At 58.9% G+C, this 24,059-nt stretch overlaps 1 protein-coding gene across 1 annotated transcript in view; it reads left to right on the top strand.

Annotated features, from left to right (window-relative positions):
* Positions 1-23,846, top strand: part of Litaf (lipopolysaccharide induced TNF factor) — a 30,582-nt gene extending 6,736 nt beyond the window's left edge. The window contains exons 2-4 of the mRNA XM_046445671.2: positions 17,084-17,305; positions 19,652-19,808; positions 23,145-23,846. Of these exons, the coding sequence (XP_046301627.1) occupies positions 17,089-17,305; positions 19,652-19,808; positions 23,145-23,253 (483 nt within the window). The 5' untranslated portion in view covers positions 17,084-17,088 and the 3' untranslated portion in view covers positions 23,254-23,846. The remainder of the gene's footprint in view (positions 1-17,083; positions 17,306-19,651; positions 19,809-23,144) is intronic.
* The last annotated feature ends 213 nt before the right edge of the window (positions 23,847-24,059 follow it).

The raw sequence follows: 24,059 nt of genomic DNA, 5'->3' as shown, positions 1-24,059 counted from the left end.
CCATTGCCAAATCTATAAAGTGGAGCTGATCATATTTCCCTGACAGGGCTGTTGGGAGAACAGTGTCTGCTGGACCCTGTGACTGTTTGCTGGATTGCAAGTTCAAGGCCAGCCTGGGCAACTCAGCGAGACCCTGTCTCAAAATACAAAAATAAAAATGGGCTGGGGATGCAATTCAGTGGTAGCGCAGCCCTGGGCTCAAGCCCCAGTACCACAGAGCAAGCCAGCAACATGCCGGCTTGCACTTGACCCCTGAGGCCTGCACAAGGACCACTGGACTCAGCATTCAGGGTCAGCACCCCATCTGGAGAACAGCAGCTAATGGGGCTCACTCAGCAGGCCGGGACAGGCTCAGCCTGCGTCTGCCTGGGCTGTTCTCCTGGGCCAGGTGAAGATGGAGGCCGACTGCCTGCTGTCTTAGACCTCCTCCCTTGGTCGGAAGCAGGTCTCAGGCAGTCCTGGGAATAAGCATGGGGTGGGTGCCCAGTTCCCCGTGAGCTTCAGATAAACCAGAAGCAAATGTCAAGTTTAAGACTATGCCAGGCAACCACACTGGGGACACATTACGATTCTGCTGCATGGAGGGTGTATTTTACTAAGCAATCGTTTGACGTTTATCTGAAATTCGAATTTACCTGGGTGCCCTGTATGCAGCAGCCCTACCTGAGGCCTCCCTCTGCCCCATTTCAGCTCCAATTTGGCAGCAGCAGAAGCAAAGCCTTTGGCCATGAGCAGGGCCAGGACCGGGCGTCGGGTCTGGGGACAGGGTGGACCTGCACCACCCCAGCAAGCCTCTGTCATGCTGGCTGGGTTTCCCGGTCTTCCGCAAAAGTCTGCCGCCTGAGTCTGCTGAGAAGGGATTGTGCGATGTGTGGGGAGCATGTTTTGGAAATGGAAAGGTGTTTTGGAAACACTAGTTTCCAGATTTGGTTGTTAATGGGCAACACAGACCAGTCAGTGGAGGGTGCTTCTGGCAACTGGATTCCTTTTTTGAAAATTAGTTTTTTAAACTAGCAATTTGTGTTTGTGCATGAAACATAAGAAACCAGGGGGGGAAATCCCTGATTCCATCACTTGGAGACAACTGTTTGTAGCATTCTTGAGAAAGGTGGCGCTTTCTTCTGTATCTCCAGGTGTGCGTGTGCTTCCCTTCTTCTCAACAAGGACACAGGCTCCCTTCTACCTTCTCTTAGGAGGCCCGCTTTCCTCTGAGTGTCGTTGTGGGCCTCTCTGCTGGTGGGAAGACGGGAGCCCACTGCGGGGGTACCCACTGGGGCAGACGCTGAGGCAGGGGCCACTGACTTCCAGGGTTCTCAGGGAGGGACTGAGAAGGGACTCTGTGGTCACCGGCCACAAAGAAGCGAGGCACCTCCTGCCCTGCTGGGGCTGGACCAGGCAAGGCCACAGCACAGCGCCACGGGGCCCACCCCGGCCCCTCGGGGCCCAAGGCGCCCTCATGGGCGCAGTCACCTCCCAGATCTGGAGGCCCACTTTCCAGACGGGGAGGGGAGCCGAGCGCAGAGGTGACTTGCCCCAGGCGCAGGGCCGTCTTTACGGAACTCAGCTGCGGGCGGGAGGGCGGCGCGGGACGCGGCCTGGGGCTGGGGGCTCCGTGGGGTCTGCAGGAGGCCGGCGGGGGGCGGGGTGCCAGGGGCACAGGGTGGGGACTCGCGCCGGGGCAGAATCGGACGCGGGAGAACCAGGACCAGCGAGTGGGGGTCTCGGAGGTCCGCGCGAGGGCATCTGGGGTGCAACGGGGGGGGGGGTTCGACTGGCTGCGACCTGGGGGTGTCGCCAGAGCAGTGAGCTATCGGAGGGCTCAGGGAAGGGCCTGTGGTGCGGACAGGGGTACGGGGAGCGTGTAGGTGCGGAGATGGGTGCGAGGGCCCACCCGCGCCGCAGCTGTGCGACAGGGACCCTGGCGGGGCGGCTCCTGGCGGCGCGCGGAGGCGGGAGAAGCCGGAAGCCGGCGAGCGCCCTAGCCCCGCCCCGCCCCCGACAGGGCCCGCCCCCCGACAGGGCCCGCCCCGAAGGCCCCGCCCACACCAGGCCCCGCCCACGACAGGCCCCGCCCCCTCCCGCGCGCCCTCCTCCCGGCCGACCGCGCGCCAGCTCAGAGCTCCCGGCTCCTCGGCGGTGCAGGCGGTGAGTGCGGCGCGGGCGGGGAGCCGGGCGCGGGGGCAGCGGGCGGGAGCGGGGTCCCCGCGGCGGCCGCACCTGCCAGGAGCCCCGGGGCGCGGCGCCGTCGGTGGCCGGCTGCCCGAGGGTCGCGGGGCGCGTGTGGGATCGAGCCGGTGGGGGACGCGGGGGTCGGCCGCGCGGGGTCCGGCTGCCTCGCCGCGGTCCGTGGTGTCCCGAGTTGGGCTGGGGCCCGGCGGCCCGGAGCGCGGCGAGCGGCCCCCCGAGGGCGCGGCCTGCCTGCCCCGTGCCCCTCTCCCGAGAGGAAGCCCCGGGGCCTTTCAGGAAAAGGCGCGATTGGCCGTCGGGGCGCGGACTCGGAGCTGGGTTTCCAGCACCGTCTCCCGCGGCTTCGGAGAGAAAAGCCAACCGGAGCCGGCGGGTTTCCCACGCCCGGGACTTCTCGGACGGCCGGCTTCCGCGCCCGAGGGCGGTGTGCCCGCAGGCCCCTCCTGGCGGGGCCATCTGAACGCGCCCAGCGCCGCCCACCGCCCCGGGGTAGATGCTGGTGGGACCGGAGGGGCACAGGTTGTCAGGTCACCAGCTGTCCTCCCCTCTGGTTTCCAGGTCAGCGTGGATCTGGGTAGTTTGTGTTCTACTCGCAGCTCCTAAGGGTCAGGGGGAGGCGAGGGGGACAAGGAAGGGCCATGCTTCAGGGGTCAGGCCGCTGGACCTTTGCCGGTCCTCTGGCTTCCTCATTTTTCCGGATCATGGAGCTGATGTCATTGACTGTTGGATCAAGCTGTCGTCGTTGGGAAATCCACTTTCAGGAAGCTGCCCACAAGGGGTACATCCTTCCCCTGGGTGGGGAGTTGGCTTCCTGGAACCCAGGTTGGGTCCTTTTCAGTAAAATGATGATTTGCATGACTGCGAGCCCAGCCCCTCCCCTGCCCCCACCCTCTGCCCAGCCTTCTCAGAGTGGTGTTTTAAAAACAGGACCAACCCAGGGCCTGCACCCAAGGTGGTATGTGGAATGACTCCCGCGTTTGGTTTTATCAGGTTGGATCAGGATCCAGAGGGCATCTGATTGCCTTACCTGTCATGGAGTGCCACCCCTTGGCCTGTCACCTAAATGTGGACCCAAGTCTCTAAGAAACATTTATTGTAGTTCACCTTGGGAGAGGCCCATCTTTCTCTTTCCTGTTACTTGAAGGCATTAATAATGGATGCTTTCATTCACATTTGAAAAAGTGTCTTGTTGTAATGTTTTCGTGGATTAAGTGACTCAGTGATTGATCTAAGATGTAGGATCAATTTCTTAAGTCTCTAAGACACTAGATTGAAGTAGTTCCCTGTTGTTGGCAAACACATTTCCCTTTGTTCTTCCTCTCATGGCTTTCCTGAGCTGGCCATGGGGAATAAAAAGTGCTCGGTGCACAGTGCTCCTGGGAGGTTCCTGGTCCTGAAGCTCAGGCCAGGGATGGAAGGTAGGAGTGCACTGAAGATCCAGGGCTCGAGGAGAGGAGGGAGGGGAGGGAGGTTTCTTCCTGGTGGGTCTGAACCTGTGTGCACTTGGTGCAAACAAGCAGAAGAGTCTCAGCAGAGCTGCAGAGGAGCTGCCCACCAGCCCAGGGTCAAAGACAGTAAAAGGGGAACCTCACAGAGGAGGGAGCTGGGAGCCATTTCCAGGCTAAATTAATTTTCAAGATGGACAGGGCTTGCTCTGCTGCCGATAATCCAATCCTCCTTGCTGCCCGAGGAATGAGTAATGCTGCTTTGAAATTGGGCTGCTGCTTCTCGGGGACTTCAGATTCTCCCTGAAGAAGAGTTTTCCCCCAAGCCCCAGTGAGGGTGCAGAGAAAGGGATCCCTGAGAGGAAGCCCTGAGAGTCCTGGCACTGTGCCTTGTCCTGTGTTTGGTTTTGCTGTGACTGCCACGAAGGTACCCAGGGAGCCAGGTGGTCTCAGGCAGACAGATGTCCTTAGCCCTGCTTCTTGAGGTTTCCGGAGCCGTTGGCCACCCGTTGGTATTTACTTGCTGCAGAAAGTTATTTGAGGTCAAGTGGCACTTTGGTGGGTCGTCATGATTTCATCTTCTTGTTTGAGCTGTCATCGAGTGACACTGGGCACGGGCCACAGCAGCTTTGGAGCTAATGAAGATGACCCTTGGCTGCAGGTCCCTTCAGTAGAAGAATTCTGTCTAATTGCTTTGGGCTTCGGCCTCCCCATCCTAAGGGGACAGAAGACAAGTTAGAGAAAGCATCACAGGTTCATGGATCAAAACTTTATGTGACAGGAGGCTTCTGAAGTCCAGAACCAAAGACCCAGGGATGACTGTCCGTTTTTGTGCTTATATTGGAGAAGAGATGGACAGGTTCGCAGGAACATGACTGGACAGGGGGTCCTGGCATCTCTTGCAGACGGGAGGCGGGGGATTCCTGTCTGGCCAGCTCTTTGCAGGTTGGGAAGGTGATAGTGGTGTCCTAGGTCCTAGGGTAGCTGGCTTTGGGGGAGGGGTCTGGTTTCCCTGACCCACCTTGGGGACCTGCCTGGTGTGGGGGGAGCTGAGGAAGGAGGACTGGACACTGGGCCTGGAGGGGGGAGACTGTGTTGCAGGCCCCTCCCCTGTCCTTCAGGCCAAAGTCCACAGCAGGTCTGTGTGCCACGCCTTCCTGGCAGAAGGGGAGGGGTGCTAGAGATAGTGTCTGGGTGGTGACAGTTCTCTGTTCACTGTCCCTCGGGGAGTTCATTCATTAGGATCCAGAGCCTGAGGCTTCAGGGAGAATAATGATGAGAATTCAAGCTATTTAGCTCCAGGAGCCTTAGAATTGAAAGTGTTCTGGGGTAGAGAGCTTCATGTTGACCGTCTTAGGTCTTAACGCTGAACCCAGCAAGATCAAGATCATTCCTGGTTTTTTTTTGGTGGTAGTGCAGATTGAACCCAGGGGTGCTCTACCACTGAGCTGCACCCCCATCCCTTTTTATTTTGAGACAGGGTCTTCCTAAGTTGCCCAGGCTGGCCTTAAACTGGCAATCCTCCTGTTTCAGCTTCCTGAGACCCTGGAATCACAGGCATGTGCCACCATTCCCGGCCCCTGGCTTCATGTACCAATATTAAAAAAAAAAAAAAAAAAAATCACATTTAAAACTCAGGAGGCTGAGGCAGGAGGTGGGCAAGTTCACGGCCTGGGCAACTTTGGGAGACCTTGTCTCAAAAGAAAATGAGAAAGGCCAGGGAAGTAGCTCAGTGGTAGAAGATGACTCTGGCATGCTCAAGCCCTGGTGGGAACAATCCAGAAATATTCCCCCAAGTGTGGAAGGAACTGAGGAAAGTCAAGCCTACTCTCACCACGTGCATGAGACGGCACCGCTCCCTTATTGGGTGGCTTCTGCCTTTTGTCTCTGTGCTTGTTTTCCATGTAACTGTCACCAGGGTATGCAGGGTCGTACTGCTGCAGGCTGACTCATGTTTCATCAGAAGCCATCATCTACGTGCAAAGGGGGGTGTGGTTTCACCAGGAATCCAGAGGGAAGCGGCCCACTCGGATTGTAGGAGCAGCTCCGTGGCCCCGGTTTCCACTCCACAGATCAGGGTGATCTGTAGTTGGGCCACGCTGGAGCCCGGCTTTAAGCTTGGCCCTGCGGAAAGGCACCGAATTCTCTGAAGGATTTCACTGTGAGGTCCATGTTTTTGCCATCGATACTGAATTTGAATCTGTTTAGGGTCAGGTAAGCAGTGTCTCTCTCCCTTCCCCAGAGAAGACGGGCAGCCCCATTTCCCCTTGGTGTTGGTCCTTCCTCCTTCTCCTTCAGGGTCAGTGTCTTTCACTCCCTGGACGTCCCTGGAACCAGACGCAGGTTGAATTCCATTGCAGAAATCTGTGTGTTTTCGAGATCACCAGCCAGCGGCCCTGGGCTGCAGAATTTTAGACCCTATTTGATTTCACTCTGCACAATATGGAGATGCCCAGGGTTCATCCTAGCCGGGATCCATCTGCTCACATTGTTGTAAGAACTTGCTTCTCCCTGAAAGATCCTGAAAGACCAGACCTTGGTGGCCTCCCCAGCATCCTCCTCCTTGTTTACAAAGGAGGCTGTTTTCTGAGCGCTGACCGCTTGCCTGGGGGTGTCTTCCTTTTGCCCAGGGCCTCCCTCTCCTGGGGTCATGCCTGTCATCTGCATATTCATGGACTCTGCCTGGGGTTTCTTTTCTGGGGCTGGGGGGCAGCAGGGCCCAGTGGAACTGAATCATTCTTTTTCTTTCTGGGAGAATTGATCTTAGAGGATTAAGTTGGTGGTTAAAAAGCTGCTTTATCTCCCCGAAGGCCTTGGCCTTTTTGTGTGTTGATCTGATATCTGAATCTAGAAGGCAGCAGGGGCTGTATTTATAGAAGCATTTACCACCCACATGTGGCCACAGCGACTTTGTGGGGGTTTTGACTGAGAGTTTGTGGGGGAACGGAAATGGGTGATGTCCCCAGCTTTGGAGGGTCCTTGGAAACCCTGCCTTTTGGCTGAAATTCTGGGTTTTCTTTTTCTTTCTTTTTTTTTTACTTCCTCAATCACAAAAGTTAGAATCCTTCCCTTCCTCCCCCACTTAATCTTTGGCATCTAACCAAAGTATACTTTTAAAATACTGAGGGCAGGGGACAGAGCTCAGTTGGTAGAGGGCTTGCCTCACATGCATAAGGCCCTGGGTTCTTTAAGTTTTCATTTTTCGTTGAGCTTGAATGCCTTTGGATGAGAGCAGTCTCTTCCAGTTCACCTTATTGTTTCCAGTGTTTAGAAGTGTGACCCTGGAGGTAGTCAAAGTCTTGCTTATTTATCTGGCACTGCAGATTCAACCCAGGGGTGCTGTATCATCAACCACGTCCCCAGCCCTTTTAACTTTTTATTTTGAGACAGGGCCTCGCTCAATTGCTGAGGCTGTCCTCCAGCTTGCAGTCCTCCTGCCGTAGCCTCCTGTGTGCTGTGACCACAGGTGTACACTGCCACGCCCGGCAACAAACTTTTTTTAAAAAATATTTATTTATTTTTTAGTTTTTGGCCAACACAGCATCTTTGTTTGTGTGTGGTGCTGAGGATCGAACCCAGGCCGCACGCATGCCAGGCGAGCGCGCCACCGCTTGAGCCACATCCCCAGCCCCCGGCAACAAAGTTTTAACGCTGGGATAGTTTTCACTTCTGTACAGTGAATACAGAGAGGACCTCCTGCCCCACGCACTTCCCAGTGTTCATTTCTGTTTTTCTGTGCCAGAGTCCTGTCCGGGAACCGCAGGGCCTTTGGTTATTCTGTCTCCCAGTTTCTGTGGCCGTGACTGTTTCTGTTCTTCTCTGTTCTTCATGACCATGACAGTTTGGGGAGTATTGATGAGGGCTGTCCCTCAAATTTGGGTTGTATGATTTGTTTTGTTTGGGGTATGGGGGAATTGAACCCAGGGGTGCTTTACCACTGAGCCATGACCCCAGCCCTTTTTATTTTGGGACAGAATCTCGATAAGTTGCATAGGGCCTTGCTAAATTGCTGAGGCTGGCCTCCAACTTGCAATCCTCCTGACTTGGCCTCCTGCGCCAGGTCACCACTGTACCCAGCTGTCTTCTGTTTCTTCTCCTGAGTACACTGGGGTTGAGTGCTGGGGATGAAGACCACAGAGGTGAGATCCCCTTCTTTCCCCACCCATGAGAGGGGACAGGATAGTGATGTGCACAAGGCATCACCAGGGACTTTGCCTTCCTTACCAGGGTAAGGTGGCCTTGGCCAGTTTCTCCATCATAGGACTCCCCCTGTCCCTTTTCATAGGTGATTTTCTTGTAAGAGCCACTTAGTCCAGCCTGGTCTCCAGAGGGAGGCAAGAGATTGGTGAGAGATCCCGTTCCCTCTGGTGGAGGGCTAGCCACACAGATGATTCAGTCGGTCTTTGAGGAAGAGTTGTTTTCCCCTCCATTAAAAACTAGACACTTTTTTCTGTACTGGAGATTGAACCCAGGGGCACGTAACCACTGAGCCCCCCCAGCCCCCCCCTTTTTAAATTTTCTTTAGAGACAAGTTCTCTTTGAGTTGCTGAGGCTGGCTTTGAACTCCTGATCCTCCTGCCTGCAGAGCTGCTGGGAGACCGGCCACTGCGCCCTGCGGACACTGTCCTTTCCTGTGCTGGGCCTTGAACCCAGGGCCTTGTGCCTGCCCGAACGTGGGGCGTGGACGTCGCGGGGCACCTGGAGCCCCTCTGTCCCGTGTGCAGCGCCACACGCGGAGTGCGACCCTTCCCGGGGGACGTGGTGGGGGGGACGTGGTCGGGAAGGGAAGCCGGCTGCCCCGCGGGAAGCAATCGGAGCCGGGTGGGCGGGGCCTGCCCCTCCAGGTCCCCCTGCCCCCTCCAGGTCCTCCTGCCCCCTCCTGGTCCTTCTGCCCCCCCCTCCTGCCCCTGCCCTCCTCCTGCCCCCCCTGCCCCCTCCCGGTCCTCCTGCCCCCTCCTGGTCCTCCTGCCCCCTCCTGGTCCTTCTGCCCCCCCCCATCCTTCTGCCCCCCCCTCCTGCCCCCTCCCCCCTCCCGGTCTCGGTCTCGCAGGTCCTTAAGTCTCCTGGTCCTCCTCCCCCCTCCCGGTCCCTGCCTCCCTGCCCCCCCCCCGCCCCTCCGTCCTCCTGCCCCCTCCTGGTCCTTCTGCCCCCCCCTCGTCCTTCTGACCCCCCCCTCCTGCCCCCTGCCCCCTCCCGGTCTCGCAGGTCCTTAAGTCTTGCTGAGGGCAAAGCTCTTTTCCATCGTTTTCAAAGCTGCCCCAGGGGACTGCCCGTGGTCACGTGGAATTCGGCCCAGCTGTGGAAGTCAGCAGATGCTCCTGCTGGGCGCAGACTCCCTGGCCTGCTGACCTCCCTCTCAGGAGGCAGGACGTGGTCCAGGGTCTATACCTCGAGCATCAGGCAGAGCCGCAGGGGACAGTCTGCAGGCTTAGGATGAGCAGGGGGAGGGTCCCAGCAGCCCTCCGAGATCTAGAAACTTGTGCGACCTCGGGGCAGGGGCAGTGGCAGCTTAGGGGGAGCGATTTTGGGGAGCTGGTGGGCCTAAAGAGCAGGTGACAGCCCGTGACAAAGTCCTTCTGCATGTGGTGTTGACCTTTGGTCCACTTCTGTGATGACATCTCCTTGATGTCATCTCCTGGATGATGAGGTTCCTGGGAAGGGGTCCCGGGTCTCTGAGTGTTTCTGGAGACTCCAGGCAGAGAGAGCCTCTCCCCGGGCCTCCAGGGAGCCAGCAGGCAGGAGGCGGTCAGAGAGGCCCTGGGTCTCTTCTGAGCCCAACACTGTGGCTCACACTGTCCATGGAACCTCTATCCCTGGGTTCTGTTGGGGTCCAAGTCCTCTGAGGCTTTGTAGAGCAGGTTGGGGTGGGGCGGCCCCTGGCCCCTGGCTGGATGCTGAGGAGCCAGGGATGGGACAGACCACAAAAGGCAGAGCCAGCGGCTCTTCCTCCTCCTCCCTCCTTGTCTCTCTCTCCATCTCTCTGTCTGTCTCAGAGAGAAATGTGGGCTGATCTCAGAAGGTCAGAGGCTTTGGGGTAGTGTTTGCAGGGTCCGTGGTCTGCAGGTGGGGGGACTGGGCGCCCAGTGCTGAGCCCTTCTGGAGGGCACCCAGCCGTGGCCCAGCCTTGATGTGTGTTTCCCTGCCGCGCTGCTGGGTGCCTTTGCTGTGGGTGGTTTCTCTGGGTCTGGAGGCTTATTTTTAGGCTCTGAGCTCCCCTTCTTGGCAGGAGCGAGTGCTTTTTTGGGGGGTGGTTTCAAGTTGCTCTTCAGCTGCTGGTTCTTGGGTTGGACTAGAATCCTTCTGGGGTCTCCCAAGGCTTCTGGCCCCAGAGGACTGGTGTGCCGCCTCTGGGCCTCTGCCCTGGGGCTCCCTGCCTCCCTCTGCCCTGGGCCTCCAGCGCTCTTACTACTGACCCAGTTTCCCCTTGGTGGCCCTTCCATGCCTTCCTGTCAGCTCACTGCTCCCCACATGGCTCCCACATCCCAGGTGGCCCAAAGCATGAGAAGAAGAGCTTTGTGTTGATAACGGGGCGCTGCAGTGCAGATTTGGGGTGCTGCCTGCAGTGGGAATGGTAGAACGCGCTCCTTCTAGCAGACAGAGCGGTCCCCCCCCCCTGTATCCCCAGGGGGTGGGTTCCAGGACCCCTCAGGTACCCAAGGCCATTGGCACTCAAGTCCCTTATATAAAATGGCCTGGAATCCCAGCTACTCTGGAGGCTGGGGCAGGGTGGAAAGTTCAAGGCCAGCCTGGGTAGCTTAGTGAGACCCTGTCTCTAAATAAAAAGTAAAAAGAACTAGGGCTCTGGAGGCTGAGGCAGGAGGATCGCAGGTTCAAAGCCAGCCTCAGCAACTTAGCAGGGTCCTAAGTAACTCAGTGAGGCCTTGTCTCTGAATAAAATATAAAGAAGGACTGGGGATGTGGCTGAGTGTTAGGGCACCCCTGGGAAAATAACTAAGTAAAATGACAAAGTATTTACATATAACCTACGCACACTCCTGTCTGCCCTAAATCAGCTCTAGATCGCTATAATGAAGGTGATTATAATAGGTAATCAATGCAAAATCAAGGTAAATAGCTTTATGCTGCATTGTTTTGGGAATAATTGACCAAAAAGCCTGAACACATTGAGTACCGATTTTTTTTTTCTTCCCAAATATTTTCAATTCTCGGTTGGTTGGCTCTGCGGATGTGGAACCAGTTAGGACCCGGAAGGCCAGCTGTGATTAGAAGCTTTAGTCACTCTGCAAACAGGGAGGTACCCAGGCCAGGTGCCGGGTAGGGACATAAGACCCAGCCATGGGACGAAGGGCTGTGGTGACCTCACTTTCACCAGGGCCAGGAAGGATCTAGAGGGAGGGCGGGGCAGTGGGTGTCCTTGGTCTTCCTGGCTCCTGAGCCCGGCGCCATCTCCTGTGTCTCGGGGTGTTGCACACCTGTCCTATAGAGCCGCGCAGGGCACACAGGGTGGGTGTCCCCACACTGTTGGAGTTTCCAGGGGACGGCCTGCAGGAGGGACCGCCTCTGCCTGGAGCAGTTCTTCGTGCTCCACTCTTCCTTGTTCGCGGGGTCAGCTGACCGGCCGGCCCTGCTGAAGGACAGTGGCCTCCAGTCTTCTGTTATCAGCAGCCTCGCCCAGCGCCCAGCACTGTGTCAGGCACTGTGTCACTGCCCCCGGCTTGGGTCACCTTCGGTGCAGATTGCTGGAGGGGAGCTCTGGGGCCAGAGGACTTGTGGCACCTCCCACTAGCCCTGGGGGAGGCCTGTGTGCTCCATCTGCACCCCCAGCTGCAGATGTGGGGTTCTTCCACAGGAACGGATGAAAAATGGGATCACGAGCTGGGCACAGTGGCACCTGTCTCCATCCCAGCAGCTCGGGAGGCTGAGGCAGGAGGATTGCGAGTTCAGAGCCAGCCTCAGCCACTTAGCAAGGCACTTAGCAACTCAGTGAGACCCTGTCTGTAAATAAAACATTTTAAAAAAAGGCCGGGGGACTGGGGCTCAGAGGTAGAGCGCTCGCCTAGCAATGTGTGAGGCACTGGGTTCGATCCTCAGCACCACACAGAAATAAAATAAAGATATCGTGTCCACCTATAATCAAAAAAATAGATATTTAAAAAAAAAAAAGGCTGGGGATGTGGCTCAGTGGTCGAGCACCCCTGGGTTCCATCCTCAGTACCAAAAAAATATATATATATACATCACAAGGTTGGTTGTGGTTTTTTAGAATCTTTAATTTCATAATAGTTTTGAATTTATAGGAAAGTTATAGATTAAAATTAGTACAGAAAGTTCTGCATAACCTGAGTCTGTCTTTCTTTTTTGTCTTTGGTACTGGGATTGAACCCAGGGACACTCTACAAGAGAGCTAAGGTCCTGCTAAGTTGCTGAGGCTGACCTTGAACTCAGTCCTCGGCCTGAGCTCTGGAGTAGCTGGGATCACAGCTGCCACCCGGCCCTGCCACCAGACGGCAGGGAGGTAGATGACCTGAAAGAACTTGGTGAATGTCCACGCCTGGTTGATCCAGGCTCCTGTTTAGGAGGAGGCCATTTAGAATCGCAAAGCGCCCAGTGACCACCTGGGAGGTCTTTTTAGTCCCCTCTGTCCAGGGCGCGTGGAAGCCTGCGGTGAACGCGTCTCCTGTGTGTTGGGAGGCGGTGAGCGGGGAGGCCTGGACTTGAAAGGTGGGCTTCGCTCACTCCTGGTTCCCTCTGGAGTCTGACCTGGGGGGCTTACGTGCTGGGCTGCCTGCCCACTGTGGCGGACCCCCCGGAGGCGCTCTGGTGAGTGGGTGTGGGTACCAGCTGCAGCCTTCTCACGTTCCGCGTGACACTGGACCAGAAGCTCGGCCTCTCTGAGCCCCAGTTCTGTCACTTGTCAGTGGAGGTGATCATAGTGAGTCCTGTCTCGGTGACTTGCCGTGGGGGTGACGACACGGCCCCTCGGGGTGAAGTAGGGGCCCTTTAAGTTTCATTTTAGTGCGTTGGAGGATCCAGGGAGCAGAGAAAGGGGTGGCCAGAAGATCTGCCCAGGCCAGCACCTCGGAGTCAGACAGGTGCCTGGTGAGGTGGCCGGCCGCACGGTGCCGCCCAGCTTGCCTCACGTCTTCCCGGCTGGTGCCCAGGACCTGGCCTGCAGGATGGGCTCCTGGTGGTGACACCAAGGCGTGACCCAGCGACAGAGTGGACGTGGACAGAGCCAGCCCCAGCTGTGGTTGGCCCCAGGACAGCAGAGGGGACGGTCCCTGCTGCTCCCTGTAGACTCCTGAGGTTGTCATGGAAAGACTGGAGGTGCCCGGAGAAGAATGTCCACAGGTAGGGGACACCAGGTGGCGTCCATGAAAGGTCAGGGAGAATCCAGGAGAAGGCGCCCCGGCGGGGATCCCAGGGAGTGCAGGGGTGCCTGGACAGTGGGCGACGTGGACAGAGTCTTGACGGTGACGGTGACGGTGGCGTGTGGCCCTCCCAAACTCAGCTCTCCCCAGCAAAATCTGATTTCTAGGTATTTCATTTCTCTTGTGGGGCAGAAATCAAGTTATATTTAAATTAATTAATTAAATTTAAATTGGAATTTGATTTTCTCCTTGGGGCGTGGCAGCTGGCCCACAGGCTGAGGACACTGCTGGGACCAGGATCCGGGAGCCACTCGCCCCCAGATGTCCCCCAGGGCCTGGGATGAGCCCGTCACCACCCACGACAGGGCCCTTCCTTGCGCAGATGGCCCAGGCTGGAATGGGGAAGGTTTGCCTAGAAGGCCCTCAGCATTCCAAGCTCCGCCTCGGCAGATGGGAAAGTGCGGCTGGCCGGCGGCAGGTCAAAGTCCAGCTCTGCGGGTCACCAGGGCCTCCTCTTCCGCAGCGGAGGTCCCCAACCTCTGGGTCTAAGGCATCTTGGAAATGTGGCCCTGGGCTGAGAAAGTCCCACCAGCGCAGGCCCCAGCTAGGCAGCTGCCCAGGTCACATGCCCGGGGCCACGGCTTGGGGTCCCTCTGGTCCCGTTTCCCATATCGAAAAAATAGATCTGGAATGTCTCTCTCCAAATTTGGAAATGGCTAATAAAAGAGTCGCCCAGAAACGGAGAAGACAGACTCTCTTACCCTTTTTATGTTCTCTCCCACTTTGGGGAGGGGTGGGGAGGCGGGGTGGGGAGGCTGGGCACGGAGTCTGTTCTTTAGGTGGACAGTGGAGGGCCACCTCAGGGTCCTAATGACAAAGGCAGACAACTGGGATGGGCGGAGGAGACCCTTGTTCCTTTATTCCCCCACGAGGCTCCCGTAACTGTGGCCACCTGGACTCCACCTGGACTCCACAGGGACTGCCCTGCCGCTGGGCCACCAAAGGGAGTCCCGGGGCTGCATGTGCGTGTGGCAGGACTGTGGCTGTGCTGTTCCGTTCCGAGGCCTTCTCCAGTCTGTCCTGAAAAGGGGCAGCCATTACCCAGCTGTGCAGGGCCCTGGGCCTGGGCCGGCCTGAACCTGGGCCTCAGGGCTTTGGGTGGTGACTGCGGGAACCTGGGAGCCTGGGGAGGGCCTGGGGACGATGGCCTGGCCGAGGGCTTGAGCAGGTCCTTCTGGGGCTGGGAGAGGGTGAGTAGGTGGCCTCCCGTCCCCTGGGGGAAGCCAAATTAAAACGACCGTGGTGGTGGCCGGGGACAGGCAGGACAGCGGTTCCTAGCTTCGGGGCCTGGGCGGAGGAAGGCTGTGGAATTCATTTAGAAAGCTTTTAAACCAGCCGAGGCCTGCGGGCGGGTGTTCACAGCTCTGGCTGTGGCCCTTTTTTTCTGGAATCGTAAGTGCATCTGCTGCCAAAGCTGAGCTGGGAAGGGCCGGGGTCTCGGAGATCCAGAGAGAGGTGGGACGGGGTGGGGGTGCTCGGGGCAGGAAGCCGAGCGCCGTCCGCCTTCACCCTGCCTTCACCCACACCTGGGTGTCACACAGTGGTGGCCGGGTCCCCTCCTCCTGGCGGCCTGCGCAGCTGGGAGCCTGTTGACCCGCCGTCTGCACAGCCTGGTCGCGGGGACCCTGTCCCCTCCTGCAGCCGCAGCCACAGTGATATTTTAGGCACACGCTGGCCTTATCTGCCCTTGTCATTTTGTACATGACTCAGTGCTCGTCAGTCGCGTGGGCTGGTGTGGGCCTGCCTTCCTGTGACAGGAAGGGACGCGCATCCTGCACGGCTCTGAGCGCTAGGGAGGTGGCCGCTGACCTGCTCCTGGGCTGGGAACTTGAGCGAGGCCGTCGCTGGGAGCGTGGTGCTGGGGCCACCGGGAGCTGCGCCCGCTGGGACATGGCTCTGGGGCGGGTGGCTGTGCTCCCGGTTGGGCGAGCCGCCACCCGCCTCCCCTGTGGTCTTGTGGAAGTCCCCCTCTGCCCTCTGCCGTCTTCCTCTGCGGACCCGAGGCCCGTCGCCCCGTCTACACCCGGGCTGGGGGCCTCCCTGCCTCTCTCACAGACCTGGCCATCTGCCTCCCAGGCTGAGTCCCTCTGTGACCTCCATGGCTCCCGTGGCTCTTAGCACTCTTGTGAACAGACACGACGGTGACGCGACGTGTTTAACAGGCGCTTTGTAAAGAGGCCCCGGGAAGAGGTGAGGTTGACAGTATGTCTCACAGACCTCCGTGGACCTACACTAGGGTCCAACACAAAGCATCATCGTCCTCCGGTACTGGGGATCGAACAGAGGCGCTGCACCGCCGCGCCACATCCCAGCCCCTGGGTCTTTCCTCTGGGGACTGGGTCTCACTGAGCCGCCCAGGCCGACCTGGAACTTGGGATCCTCCCGCCTTAGCTTCCCAAGTCACTGGGTCTGCTACACCAACTTGTGGAGTTCAGAGCCCAGGTGTGATCTACGTCGACACCCCACGTCAAGTTGGAGCTTTTGGCCTGTGCTCAAGCGTTCACCAGACTTATTTAATTTCTATTTTTCAACATTTATTTAGTGAAGGTGAATGCACAGTGTCTTATTTATTTATGGGTGGTGCTGAGGATCGAACCCCGTGCCCCACCCGCAAGGCGAGCGCTTCCCCCTGAGCGCCAGCCCAGCCCCGAGTTCCCCAGACTCCCTGTTGAGAACCAGCTCGCCCACCCAGGTTGTCCAGACTGAGGTGAGGAGCTTTCCGAGGGTTGAGTACTACGTTGGGTGTTTGGTGCCGGGTTCCCTTAGGTTGATCCTGTACCACGGAGCTACACCCGCAGCCCCAGTTTTTAAATTTAAATCACTCAAACTCAGATGCACTGGCCGCGTCTCGGGCACACGTACACACCTTGTGGCTGCCACTGCACCAGCCAGCACAGCTGGAGATGATGCAGGTCCTGGAGCAGGAGGCTCCTCCAGGATTCTCCCCCTCCCCCTGGGCTTCCCGAGACTGGGGGGAGGCGCAGGCTTGCCCCGCGCCCAGGCGCCCGCCCTCCGCTCCCGTCTCTCCTGAGACACGTTTGAATGGCTCTTCTCACACAGCGCCCTGGGCCCTGCCCGGCTGGGAGAACAGCCACACAAAGGCCAGCACTGTCCCCTCCAGCTGCCACACACCCTGGCCCAGGGGTGTCATTCTAGGCGGCAGCCGCTCTGCCAGGGTGGGAGACCGTTTTTTTTTTTGCCCTCACAGCTGCCCGGGGCTTGCTTCCCTGAGTGGACCTGGCGCGGGCGTGTCGGCTTTTTCAAAACCCACGTGCAGAATAGGGCGGGCACGCGTCGCCTGGCACAGCCTGAATCTGCACCAGCAAACCTGAGTCGCCCCAGGACTCCCTTCCACCTCCGTAGACTGTCAGCGCGCCCACGGGTCCCCCCACGGGTCCCCGTCTCCTGGGCACCGTGCACTTGGGACATGGGCCTTCTGCTCGGCACTCTGACCTGGAGAGTCTGCGGCTGGTGTTTGGAAGACTTGAAAGAATTAGTGGGAACCACGGGGTTAAAAGAAGAAATGGGGGCTGGGTCTCAGAGGCCGGGCCCTCGCTTCGACGTGCGGGCCCTGGGTCCTTCCTCAGCACCACATAAAATAAAAAAATAAAGTCACTGTGTCCACTACAAAAAATAGATAAGAAGAAACGGCCAGGCGCGGTGGAGCACGCCTGTCATCCCAGAGGCCCAGGAGGCTGAGGCAGGAGGATCATGAGTTCAAAGCCAGCCTCAGCAAAAAGTGAGGCTCTGAGCAACTCAGTGAGACCCTGTCTCCAAGTAAAATGAAAGTAGGCTGGGGTCGTGGCTCCGTGGTGCGTGCCCCTGGGTTCAGTCCCTGGTGCCAGGTGTGGACGGCGACCTCTCATGGCGGGTGGTCTGTGGTCATGGTCGCGGAGGCTCTCATGCTGACTTTGCTCTTGCCTCTGGAGGCCCTCGTGGAGAGCGTGGGTCTTGCAGGGACACTGCCCCTGCTCTTGGACAAGGCTGGACACGTCACTTCTTCATAGCATGGGGACGGCCCTTGAACTTCTCACCTGGTGTCTTCTGTTTGTGTTTTAGATAAGATGTCGGTTCCAGGACCTTACCAGGCAGCCCCTGGGCCCTCGGCACCAACCGCACCCCCGTCCTACGAAGAGACGGTGGCTGTTAATGGCTACTACCCAACGCCTCCTGCGCCCGTGCCTGGGCCGACCACGGGGCTGGTGGCCGGCCCGGATGGGAAGGGCATGAGTCCGCCTTCGTATTACACCCAGCCCGGGCCCGTCCCCAACGCCAACGCAAGTACGTGGCCCCCTTGCTGTCCCGAGCTCTCCCCCCGGCCTGTGGCCTAGGATCAGGAGGGTCAGAGTGCAGTGCTGGGCAGGTGACTCCGTCCCCGACCCCGAGAGGTCACGTGGGGTTTCAGACCCACGCTGCGAGGCCCCTGGGTTTTGAACTGGGGTGGAACCCAGGGGCGCGCAGCCACCGAGCCACACCCCAGCCCTGTTTTTCTTTTTATGTTTATTTTTTAGTTGTAGGTGGGCACAATACCTTGATTCTGTTTCTGTGGTGCGCTGAGGATCGACCCGGTGCCCCCGTGCCAGGTGGGCGCTCTACCTCAGAGCCCAGCCCAGCCCTCCCCTCTCTACGTGGTAGTCAGGGCCTCAGCCTCCCCAGGCCCAGGAGTTCTCCGACCTGCCCCCGCACCAGCCACCCCAGGGGGATTTGGGAACGGGAGCTTGTGGTTAAGGACCCACTCTTCCTGCTGGGGCTTGAGAGCCCCCTCCCCTAGGCCAGACTGTCCCCTAGGCCAGGGTGTCCCTAGGCCGGCGCGTGGGAAGGAGCAAGGCTGAGGTGGCCCAGGAGAGGCGGGTGGGCAGCACCCTCCTCCGCTGCCCTGCAGGGCTCCCTGCGCCAGGTCTGATCCAGGGAGCGGGAGGGGAGGGTCAGCCTGCCCAGGTCACTGAACGTTGTCAGCTGCTCATTTGTAGGGCAGCGTTGGCAAGTGTCCACCTCAGTGGGATGTTAGGAAGGAAATAAGGGTCCTGAGCCCAGGGAGAGCCTTTACCTGTGCATCAGGCAGCTGTACTGGGGAAGAGGACAAGTGACCACTGTAGGCGATCAGTACACCGTGATGAGCGGGCACGGTGGCACACACCTGTCCTCCCAGCAGCTTGGGAGGCTCAGGCGGGAGGATGGAAAATTCCAGGCCAGCCTCAGCAACTTAGCAAGCTCCTGTATCAGGACTGAAGAAACGGACTGGGGTGTCACTTGGTGGTAGAGCACACCTGGGTCCAATCCCTGTGCCACCAAAAATGAGTAAAGGAACAGATTTTGTGGTGATGATAAATAACTTATTCCCGAACCAAAAAAATAGTGAGTCGTCTTGGCAGGCTTCAGCGCTCTCTTCTGGGAGGAGGACCTCGCTCTAGGTCAGTGCTCTCTGGGCAGTCCTTAAGTCCCCCCGAGCAGCCTCACCCGTGGCCTCCTAAGGATATAAAAAGGAGAAGAAGAAGTCACTTGACCAGAGAGTCGGGCCTGATAACTTGAGTGCGTAGCAGTTCCCTTCCCAGAGCCGTCTTCTGACGGCCACGTGCGTGTGCATGTGTCCCTTACGTTACCTCAGACGCTCCCCTCGTGACCCGGGCTGCAGCCCCCCCCAGAGCTGGGTGCATGGTCCCTGCTCTAACGACTGCCCCGTCATCGACCCTTGGACTCCCATCAAGGGTCTGTGAGGCCCGGCCTGGTGGCACACGCCTGTCGGGGGGTGCTCCCGTGCACTGCATCGGGCGGACCTGGGGCAGGGCCCGGGATCCCGCCGTTCTCGGGGACTCTGTGGACAGGTCAGTGGGAGGACCTGCGGTCTCGTCTCCTGGTGAGGCCTTGAGAGCCCTGGAGTGAGGTCCTAGGCGCTGCCCCATCCCTCTACCGCCTCCTTACGTTTTGTGTGTGTGGCACCTGGGACTGGAGCGGGTGCTCTCCCCCCCAGCCCCCCCAGCCCTTTTTATTTTTTATTTTGAGGCAGGTCCACTCGGTTGCTGAGGGCCTGGATGAGTTGCTCAGGGTGGTCCTGAGCCTCTACCTCTCGGCCTCTGGGATTGCAGGTGTGGCCACTGCCCGCTGTCTCCTCCTTTACTGTGAAATCTCCACGACACAAAATCCTTGACCTTTAGGAGGCAGCTCTGTGGCCTCAGGTAGAGTTGTGCGGCCATCCAGACCACCTGTGTCCAGACTGGTCATCTCCACAAACCGAAATGCCCCCTGGACACTAATATTTATTGTCCTGCCCGAGGGGCCCTGGCGACGGCCGAGCCTCGCTTCTGTATTTGACTGCCCTGGGACCTCCTATAAGTAGAATCACGACATTTTGTCGTGGCTGGCTCGTGCCACCTTGCCCGATGTCCTGGAGGTCATCCACGTTGTGGCCAGCGAACGTGGGAGTCTCCTTTTTTGAAGCTGATGTCCACCACGTGGACTGACCACGTTTAGCTGATCCGATTGCAAGCGGACAGACCCCCCAGCCTCCGGGGTGGGCCAGGTGTGAGGGCGTGGCTCTGGGCGTGGCCAGCTGCGTCTCCGCCTCTGGGGCGTGGCCAGCTGTGTGGGCCGCCCTGGAGCCCAGCCAAGGTGTCTCCCTCCTCCCCACAGTTGCCGTGCAGACCGTCTACGTGCAGCAGCCCGTGACCTTCTTCGACCGTCCGGTCCAGATGTGCTGCCCGTCGTGCAGCAAGATGATCGTGACCCAGCTGTCCTACAACGCGGGCGCCCTCACCTGGCTCTCCTGCGGGAGCCTGTGCCTGCTGGGGTGAGTCCTGCGCGGGGCCGGCCGCGGCTGCGGTGGACCCAGGGCCTGGCCCCGTAGGCCGTCGCTCCTCCCCTGGGCTGCACCCACCCCGTGGGAAACGGGGTGCAGACCCCGCCGGCTGGGAGCCCCGCACCTGAGCGTCCGCCCCTCCTGCAGTAGGGACCCACGGGCTCCTGAGCGTCCGCCCCTCCTGCAGTAGGGACCCACCAGGGACCCACGGGCTCCTGAGCGTCCGCCCCTCCTGCAGTAGGGACCTACTAGGACCCACGGGCTCCTGAGCGTCCGCCCCTCCTGCAGTAGGGACCCACTAGGACGCACGGGCTCCTGAGCGTCCGCCCCTCCTGCAGTAGGGACCCACTAGGACGCACGGGCTCCTGAGCGTCCGCCCCTCCTGCAGTAGGGACCCACTAGGACGCACGGGCTCCTGAGCGTCCGCCCCTCCTGCAGTAGGGACCCACTAGGACGCACGGGCTCCTGAGCGTCCGCCCCTCCTGCAGTAGGGACCCACCAGGGACCCACGGGCTCCTGAGCGTCCGCCCCTCCTGCAGTAGGGACCCACTAGGGACCCACGGGCTCCTGAGCGTCCGCCCCTCCTGCAGTAGGGACCCACTAGGACCCACGGGCTCCTGAGCGTCCGCCCCTCCTGCAGTAGGGACCCACCAGGGACCCACGGGCTCCTGAGCGTCCGCCCCTCCTGCAGTAGGGACCCACCAGGGACCCACGGGCTCCTGAGCGTCCGCCCCTCCTGCAGTAGGGACCCACTAGGACCCACGGGCTCCTGAGCGTCCGCCCCTCCTGCAGTAGGGACCCACTAGGACCCACGGGCTCCTGAGCGTCCGCCCCTCCTGCAGTAGGGACCCACTAGGACCCACGGGCTCCTGAGGGTCCGCCCCTCCTGCAGTAGGGACCCACTAGGACCCACGGGCTCCTGAGCGTCCGCCCCTCCTGCAGTAGGGACCCAGCAGTGCTCACATCTGCGCAGGGTGAGGCCCTTAGGGTTTCTGATTCTTCTAGAACTTCACGACCCACCTGATAGTGGGTCTGCTGACTCTGAGAAGCTCTAAGGGTCTCCGCACTAACCCAGGTCTAGTGGCCTTCAGAACTCTGTCCCTCCACCACCTGGCCACTCTTCCCGCTGCCTCTGCGGGGGATTAGTGAGCACTCCGCCTGCTCCGAGGGCGTCGTATCTGAAGATCCTTGTGTCTGTTCTTGGAGAGGAATTGGAGGGAACACGTGAACCCCACCCAGCAGGTACCGGGCCTCTTCCCGGCCACGGGGGCTCTTGGGAAACCACCGCCGTGTTTTCCCCTGAAGGAGTGTGGTAGGAGTTGCTCTCAGGAGCCCTCTGCTCTTGGGCAACTGCCACGTTCCTCATCGTGTGCTTGTGACATTAGGGCAGGAAGGAACAGTATTTCTCTTCCTTATTTCAAAGAGGGGCTCGCAGCCCCAAGAGCTTACTGCCTTCCTTGAGCTCATGCCCTGCTGGGAGACCAGCCTGACCCTTGCCATCTGATCCCCCGCCTGCCCATCGCTCCCCCATTGCCTGTGGGTTTCCCTCCCTGGACAGAAAATGCTACAAAGTCCATTACCTCGGGGTGTTTGTGTAAAATGAAACTTTGCCGGCACGGCACGGTGGTGCGTGCCTGTGATCCCAGTGACCGGAGGCTGAGGCAGGAGGTCAAGGGCAGCCTCAGCAACTTAGTGAGGTTTGAACAGTTTAGAGAGACCCTGTAGCTCAGGGTGGTAAGGCTCCCTTGAGTCCAGTGCCAGTCCCCACACAAACAAAGCCAAAACCCCTAAAATAAACAAAAAACCTCTGAAATATCATCTTTAAAAACAGGAAGACACAGAATAGAAATGAAGATTGCAAGTCAGCCTCTGTGATCTCGCTTTCGAGATTGACACCGACTTTCTGTTCCTCCCTCTGTTTTCTTCTTAAATGTGGCAGAGTAGGGCCAGACCCCTTCACACCAGCTGTGTGACAGTGGGCAGGTGACTGTGCCTCTCTGTGCTGGCTTTCCCCATCTGTAAGCTTGCCTTGCGATGTGTGGTAGCGTAACCTCCAAGTGGTGTGGCTGCCTGGATTTGAACTTTGTATTCTGAGGCAGGGAGGAAAGAGGAAGAGTCTTTCACAAGACGGTTTCCTCCTCGGAACGTTTCTAGAACCCGGCTCTGCCTTCCTGCCAAGGGTTGAATTTTATCGACATTTTTGGTGACTTGGCAACTGCCTTTCTATCCTCTGCCTCTAAATGTGACCACCGCGTTGACCACCGCAGCAGAATCACACAGTGTTTGTCTTTTCGTGATTGGCAGTGACCGGGTTGGTTCCAAGGCTGCAGGAGTCCTGCTGTGTGTGTGGACGGTGGTCACCTGCGGTCACCTGGGCTGCGAGGTGGTATTGGGATCTTGGTTTGGTTGCTGTGTGAAGAGATGGATGGGACCTGGGCCTGGAAATGGGCCCACGTCTGTCTGAAGGCAGCCAGCCTCACTTGTTCGGAGATTCCCTACGGCAGTTTTCTTGCTCCAGAGCCGAGTTGAGTCACTGGGTGTCACCGTGCAGGCCTGTAGTCCCAGTGACTTGGGAGCCTGAGGCAGGAGGATCACAAGTTTGAGGCTAGCCTCAGTAACTTAGCAAGACGCTGCCTCAAAATAAAATAGAGAGGGCTGGATGTGGCTCAGTGGCAGAGCACCCCGGGGTTCAAGCCCTAGTACCATGAACAAACAAAAAGTCCCCAACACCTACTGTGTGCTTTTTACAAAAACAAAAACAGATCACCGACCTCCCATCTGAGATTTTGAAAGATGCTGAATGCTCCCAGATTTGGAAATTGGCCCCGGGGAGGCGTGGTGTGGCTTGATGTAGGAGTCTCCTGACCCCCACAGACCCTTAAACTACTCTCTCACGATCCCGGAGGCCGAAAGCCCAGAGTCAAGATGGCAGTAGGGCACGCTGCCTCCAGCCACTCTTGGGGAAGAGCTGCCCCCGCCGCCCCCCGTTTCTGGTGGCCCAGGTGCTCCTGGCTGTGGCTGCTACACTCCAGGCTCGGCCTCCACTGTTGGAGTCGGGCCTTTGTGTCTCTTGGCCTTTCTTCTCTGCTGAATTGCTGAGGCTGGCCTTGAACTTGTGATCCTCCTGCCTCAGCCTCCCGAGTCTGGGCTTACAGGAGTGCCACCGCGCCGTTGAGCCTTTCCTCTTCCCAGGAGGCCCGTCACTGGGTTTGAGGGCCCATTCGGATGACCCCCTTTCTTAGTGCCCCCAGGTTCCCAGGTGTCAGGACGCCGGGCACCACCCCACCTGCCGCGGCTGCTGACGTGTGGCTCCTTTTGTCTCCCCAGGTGCGTGGCCGGCTGCTGCTTCATCCCCTTCTGTGTGGACGCCCTGCAGGATGTGGACCACTACTGTCCCAACTGCAAAGCCCTCCTGGGCACCTACAAGCGCTTGTAGGACTTGGGCACCCTGGAGAGCGTGCGCTGTGCCGCAGGAGGCCACCCTGGGAGAGGCTGCCCGGCCTCCTCTCCGCAGAGTCCACCTTTGATTCTTCTTTTGGGGGGAAAACGTCACAAAAGTCCAGATCTCCAGACCCCAGAAACTGCTGCTTGGAGTCCGCCCAGGACAGGCAAAGACGGTGACCTGGAGCTGGCTGGTCCCAGGGAGCCCGCGACCCCAGGTCGTCCCGAATGGCTGTGACCGCCGGCCGCCCGCCATCCCTTGGTGATCTGCCACCGGCTGGCTCCTCCTCCTGCCTCAGTGACCTTTCTGGCGGTGGCTGCAACTCCGAAGCCCGCCTGCCTTACCTGAGAGACTGTCCTGCCCGCTCCGTGCCCAGTGCCCAGCGGCCTCCCCTCCTCGAGGACAGGATCTTGCCTTACAACTTCATGGCTTGGCTTTTAGGTTCCGTAATCGCAGACTCCTTTACAGTCAACTCACTTTAATTCCTTAATCTTTTGTTGTTAAGTGCAAGGAAAGGCCATTGACGCCCACCAGGCACACCGCGAGGCCCCAAATGCAAAATAAAAGAAAAACGAGGCTTTCCTGTCCTGCCGTGCCGTGTCTTGGTGCAGATCTTGGTGCACACACGTCGTAGGAGGGTCCCGTGGCGTGGTTTGATCGTAGTGATGGTTTTCAACCTCCCTGGACTTCCCACACTTTGAACCTGACTTTTGTGGGGAGAGCACTGGGGGTTGAACCCAGGGGCACTGACCACTCAGCCCCGTCCCCAGCCCTACTTTCTATTTTATTTAGAGACGGGG

Source organism: Marmota monax, unplaced genomic scaffold, assembly GCF_021218885.2.
Source record: "Marmota monax isolate L192 unplaced genomic scaffold, Marmota_monax_Labrador192_F-V1.1 WCK01_AAM20220418_F8-fsc00035, whole genome shotgun sequence".
In the NCBI taxonomy this organism is placed as follows: domain Eukaryota; kingdom Metazoa; phylum Chordata; class Mammalia; order Rodentia; family Sciuridae; genus Marmota; species Marmota monax.
This window is presented reverse-complemented; position numbering and strand designations above follow the sequence as displayed.